General features: G+C 44.8%; 1 protein-coding gene across 6 annotated transcripts in view; it reads left to right on the top strand.

Moving 5' to 3' along the window:
- Window positions 1-4,663, top strand: part of DOCK11 (dedicator of cytokinesis 11) — a 159,183-nt gene extending 154,520 nt beyond the window's left edge. For 4 of the 6 annotated variants that reach the window (XM_053374524.1, XM_053374523.1, XM_053374525.1 and 1 more), the window contains one exon: window positions 4,177-4,663. In XM_053374524.1, coding sequence (XP_053230499.1) covers window positions 4,177-4,296 — 120 coding nt within the window. In that variant the 3' untranslated portion in view covers window positions 4,297-4,663. Of the gene's footprint in view, window positions 1-4,049; window positions 4,068-4,176 lie in introns of all 6 variants that reach the window. The other 2 variants (XM_053374527.1, XM_053374528.1) reach the window with 2 other exon arrangements.
- Window positions 4,664-6,115: the final 1,452 nt, after the last annotated feature.

The following is a 6,115-nucleotide window of genomic DNA, read 5'->3' on the forward strand; positions in this document are numbered from 1 at the left end:
GCACATGTTTGGCACGTGAACACCAGCCACTGTCAATTTGGGGCCCTGGCCTTTCTTCTGGCCTGCTTGACTGACAGTCAGCTTTCACTTTCTCCCCTCCCCCCTCCCCTGAAATCCCTGAAGAGGGCCGGCCTGCCTGCCTGCCTGCCTGGGAATCTATAACCCTGCCCTTCTGTACATAGCCTCTAGGGCACATTATAAACAAAATTAAAACAATGCAAATTGGCTTCTCAGTACTGAAAGTGTTTAGATGTTGAACATATCCCCAGAGACACACTGTGATAACGCACCCACAATTCCCTCCCAGTTTTCTGCTGTTTTATTTGCATGTGGATGACGGAATGGCTTCTGCATTCCGTTAATATTCAAATAGGGAAAACAAACTTCTAAGAAAGATCTCTCAAGTAATGGGGTCATTAGGAGTCAGTTTGGAACAGGCTGTCATTTTTGATGCACTCCAGATTGTTATTCAAAAAAGCTTCTCATAGTTTGCCTGTCTTGGGTGTTTGGTGGGTGGGGGAAACTGCAGATGATCTGATGCAGCCTATCCTAGCAGTTACATACTTAAAGAGGATGCTCAAGAAGCTTCAAAGATCCACAGAGTTCTTTTGAACACTAAGGAACAACATTAGAGAAACTGAAAAAGCTAACAGCATTTGGGCAAATAGCCAATTGCAGTTTTAAGTCTTAAAAATGAAGGTGGTTGTGATGGGTGCTGTACAGGGCATATCCCCTGTACAGATCCAACGCAAGATCCCAAATGAACTTTAAAAAAGCAAATATATTTCTATTCCTCCTCCTGGATTTGAAAAATTTGGAAATCGTGTGAGCAGTGTCTGCTTCAAGCTCCAAACCAAAAGTGCTGGATTTTCTTGCTTCCAGCATTCACAGACTGTGTAACATTCAGCATGGAAGATCGCCTACCCTCCTAGAGTTGATGGGGAGTTGGTGTCCCTCCAGATATTGTAGGGTTCATGAGAGTTGAAAGACCCACCATCTCTGAAGGCCACAGTCTTCTCATTTATACCCTATAAGCCTCTCTCGTTCTGTTCCCTTAATACAAATCATCCACTCAGGTATTTCCCAAACCCTACTCAGGTCTTACTTCGATTTAAAGCAAAAAACCCAAATCCTGCAAAGCCCAGATTTGAGCATCTGTTGTCATTTAGGAGAACTCTTGAACCACACTTGCAAAACAGGAAGTGGGGCTGCACATTCTTGGAGCAGGCTGTGACTCCAAGACAGGGTTATAGAAAAAGCCACACAAGGACTTACCAGAAATAAAGATTTGGGGCTTTAAAAATTCAGTCAGTTGGGTGGCTGTTAGTTACCCCGAAGTTTCTTAAAACTATACTTGGTTTTAAAAATTACTAGTAGGGTGGGGAAAACCCCTCAAGAGGTCACCTACTGGAAAAAACACAATGACTAGGTCTGGGGTACAAGTCTTGCACCGTTTTGGACAGGTTCCTTGATTTGGCAATCAAGCCCAGCAGATGGGTGACCACACTGTGTCTCAACTTGAAAGATGTGGCATTCTGAAGAAAAGCAGGGAGTCCACCATTTGCCCTCACCACTGCTGGTGTGGTGTGGGGCCGGTTGCTCTTTTACTGCTCTGAACTTTGGACTGGTGTTCTTTTGTACAACACGTCTCAGCATATCTGGAACATTGTCACCAGAAGCCAGCAGGAGTGCGGCAGATAGAGCAGCTTTCCCCAACCTGGAGTCCTCCTGATGCTTTAGACTACAATGCCCATCTGCCCCAGCCAGCATGGCCCACAGTCAGGGATTATGATGATTAGAGTTGCAGTTCAAAGCATTTGAAAGGCACCAGGATGGAGGGAGATGGGTGAGCATGTTGGACTAGGACGAGGGAGAGCCAGGGTCAGATCTCTTATTTGGCCACAAAGCTCACAGGGTGAGCTTGGGCCAGTCATAATCTTCCAGCCCAGCCCACCATGCAGGGTTGCTGTGAGGCCAAAACTGGGCAGAGGGGGAGCCATGTACTTTGCTCTGTCCTTTGAGGAAAGATGAGGGAGAACCATAAAGAAATGATAAATATCACAACAACAGCAGCACTGGTAGCATCTCCAGTGGAAATATAACTCTCTACCAGAAAGTCTAGCTTCCTTAATCTCTGGTTGCACTGCTTCTGTACTCTGTAAAGAAATGCCGGACTGTTCTTTTCCACAACTACACCAAATCTTGACATGAACCAGAGCACTAAAGAATCTTTCTGGTATTTTTGATTAATGGAAGTGTGTTGAACAGGAAAGTTAATGGCTCACAATATTAACACCCAGGTAACTTAAAGAGTAAGCTCCACTTATCCCAGTTGACCTGTTAATTAAGCATTTGTCCTGATTTGTTTGAAAGGAGATCAGACAACGTTGATTATTTATTGAGCATTCATTCTGTGTTTGCAGAGAAGTTAGATGACATTTATGTCCAGTGCATTTCCCCTGCTCCCCACTTTCCTTATTGCAGAAAGTCTGCAAGACCTCTCAATCTACTATAACTGTGTGATTAGAATTTGCCACGTATTATTCATTTCCACCTGAAAACAGCAAATAGCTGGATATGCCCCACTTTAAAAAAGGTATCCCAGTTTTTAATTAGTTAATTCAAGATGTGAATAATTTGTTACACCCATTACAGAGGGGGAAGATAATTTAAATAAAAAAGGATATATTTTATTTGCCTTTTCTTCTCTTCCATCAGGTTGTTAATATTAGAAGGTTCCTTCTAACTTCTGTTCTTCATGTATCTGTTATTCTAAAAGACCAAAATTTCACTTCTCTTCCTCTGCTAGTTGTAAGGGTTAGTAGGGACACACAGTGCTTGCCCTACAGGGGGGCAGAGAGACCCCCTTAAATGACTTTTTTTTTTTTGAGGCCAATAGTTAGCAAAAATTGGCCAGGAGGAGGTGGTCTCCCTCTACCTCCCCTACACCATCTTGAACACTAGTAAGACAGGAGGTGCTTGGTTAAGACTGGGTGGGGAACATGTGGTCTTTCAGATGTTGTTAAACTCCAAACTCCCATCAGCCCACATGGCTAATGGTCAGAAATGGTGGGAGTTTTATTTCAGCAACATCTGGAGGGCCACAGTTTATGCGCCCCTGGGGCTATGAACTATCTTATACATAGCTACTCCTGACAGACAGAAAAGGAATTAGTGACTTTGTAGACACGAGTAGACATTTTCTGTTTCCATGCCATTCCTACCTGTGGCTATGCCCATGCATGGATGCCAAACTCAGCAGTCTGACAGGGAAATATTTCAGGGGGCTGAGTGTGGGTGTCAGTACTGGGTTTGTGTTTGCTTTGATCTGCCCTGCAGACCTCTATGCTTTTAACCAGGAGTCCAAGTGCCACGCTTGGATAAGGCATTCCAAAATGGCTCCCAGAGATGATCTAGCCTGCCATGAATCTTTGAAACTTGTGAAGAATAAAGGCACTGAGCATGATCCAATTTGGTGGTGGGGCGTCTTCCTACACAGAACCTCATTGGAAACAATGCAAGCAGAAAGTTCTTGGTTCAGCCTCCGGTGTCTCCTGCTGAAACAGGAAGAGACTCCTGTCTGAAACCCTGGAGAGCCACTTGCATGCAATGCAGACACTTCTGAGCTAATGAATCAATGGTCTGACTCAGTAGAAGGGAATTCCTTTGTTACTAAATAAAAGAAAGTGGTTTTTACCACTTCCAGAGCAATTTCTTGGTTCTGGAATGCTCCATTGACCCTTTAGGTGTGACCCTGTACAATTCTAAGGTAGAATTCCGCAAGAACCCAAACCTAATTATTAGGAAACTCCCTCTAATTTTGAGAACTAGAAGTGGAACAAGCTATTTAGAGCACTTATGGGATTTTCTTTGTTGGAAGCTTTCAGGACAATTAATAACATCTTAATCTTACAAGTATTTGATCAGATGATCTTCTGAACCCCTTCTAGCTCTGGGGTTATTTTGAGAGCATAGTAGACATCATTGCTAAATAACTTCTCTTTCCTATTCTCTTTTGTTTTCTTTTAATGCTGCCTTTGCAATAACAGCTTTGAAGACCAGGTTGGGTAACACCATTCTACATTTCCTTTTGTGTTGTTGAAACAATTTTGGTTGCTGTTAGGAACAGATAAGGTTTTTGCTTAATTTGCTAACTCAGCTTTGGGGTTTTTTTAGATGTACCAAGAAGATACCATTCAGTCCTCATGGATGCACAACACCTTACATGTGTTCTGTGCAATAAGTGGAACTTCAGGCAATGGCTATGGCTCACTTAGATCTACGTTCGACGTTTAAAAAGAAACTTGGGAGTGACTCTTGACATTCTACAGATCTTTCTCAGGAATACTTGGGACTGTTGCCTGAAAGATGTTAACCTCCAGACACGTGAACAAAATGGTCTCAATATTTTTCTTTGTTTAAGCAGAATCAACTGGCTTTCAAAAAGGGTACTTGCTTAATTCAGAGACTGTGAAAGTGCCTCTATGATATGCTTTCCTTCTTGTATCTTTTGTTGTTGTTGTTGTTGCATTCTTAAAATCTATGGAATACACCAAAAGGCATTTATCAAATCACCTTGTACTGAAAAGAATGAACTTGAATACGGTACCATGTAAAGTTCTACAATGGAATATAATAAAATGTAAAACTGCTTTGTAAATAAGGTGGTTGTGTGAACATGTCTTTTGTGCTCAATATAAAAAGCAGAAGCCAGAAAGAATGCCCTGCAGCCTCTATGCCAAAATACAGGTATTTTACAGAGAGAGAGTGCAAGGTTGGGGAACCTTTTTCAGCCTGAGGGTCACATTCCCTTCTGGGCTCCCATTTGGGGGCTACACACCGGGGTGGCAGAGCCAGAGGTTGAAAGAGACTAAATTAATTAATGTATATTTTTTCTTTGCACAGCGGGCCAGGTTCTACAATAAATTCTCTCACCTGTTTTTCTATCCAAAACCCAGGTGAGCCAGAGTCAGCAATGAGAGTTCAAAGTGCCATCTAGCCAAGCAAAGACAGTGAAGTAAGATATGAAGCAGGGACAGTGATGAGGGGTGACTGAAGATGGGGTTGGCCCACATGGAGTTCCATCACCTGGGCTGCATTTGGACCTCAGGTTGTTGGCATTCTTCTGTCGAGAGACAATGGAGTGTGCCTCGGTGTGGAATCAAAATGTTGCCTTAGCAGCACCAAAGTGACCTCCCTGGGGCAGTGGCAGAGCTTCATGCTCCGGCACCGGGTGGTGGTGGCAGAGAGCAGGCGGGGGCGGGGCTGGTGCGTGTCCTGGGGGCATGGTGCGTTGCCTGCAGGGGCATGGCACCCAGTGTGGGTGGGGAGGCAACCGTGATGGCACCCCACCGGGATCACGCTGCTGGTGGTGCTGTGCTCCCCCCACACTCACTCTTCCTCCACCAGTGCCCTGGGGTACAAGCCTAGGCAGTGTGCATGGAGGTCCTGGGCTCATCTTTTGGATGTAGTCCAAAACAAAGCAGAGTAATTAGTTTGGCACCCACTTGGCTGCAAGAGTTGCTGGAAGGAGGCATGCCAGGCACCATCCAACTGTTGAAGGAACTCCACTCTGGATTGTAGAGTTCACTCCTTAGCCATTTCTTCTCCTGAAGATATCCCACAAGGCAATAGAGATTTAGGATCAGAATTGTCCTTCTTCTAGATGAGCTACTTCCCAGGCTGATGAGCTCCATCTGCCCCTCACTTCCCTCTACAGCATGTGCAGCAGCAGCCACCTTCTTGACCATTGGACCCACCATTGATCTTGTGCATTTAATACACCGGAGCCTGTATTCACATGCAGGGGAAGTCCATAACCCACAGAGGGTTTGAGATCCGTTGGCTACCCTTGCCTAGTTTAGCTGGCCAGTCGAAGCCATTTATGGTGGGTGGCCACATCCTGGCAACTTTTAGGAGCCACAGGTGAGAGCTGAGTTCAGAGTGGGGACCAAAGGTGACAAACAAGCCCAGAAGGAATCATAGAATCATAGAGTTGGAAGAGCCCACAAGGGCCATCGAGTCCAACCCCCTGCCAAGCAGGAAACACCATCAGAGCACTCCTGACATATGGTTGTCAAGCCTCTGCTTAAAGACCTCCAAAGAAGGAGACTCC

This window comes from Podarcis raffonei, chromosome Z (assembly GCF_027172205.1).
Source record: "Podarcis raffonei isolate rPodRaf1 chromosome Z, rPodRaf1.pri, whole genome shotgun sequence".
Taxonomy (NCBI): Eukaryota; Metazoa; Chordata; class Lepidosauria; order Squamata; family Lacertidae; genus Podarcis; species Podarcis raffonei.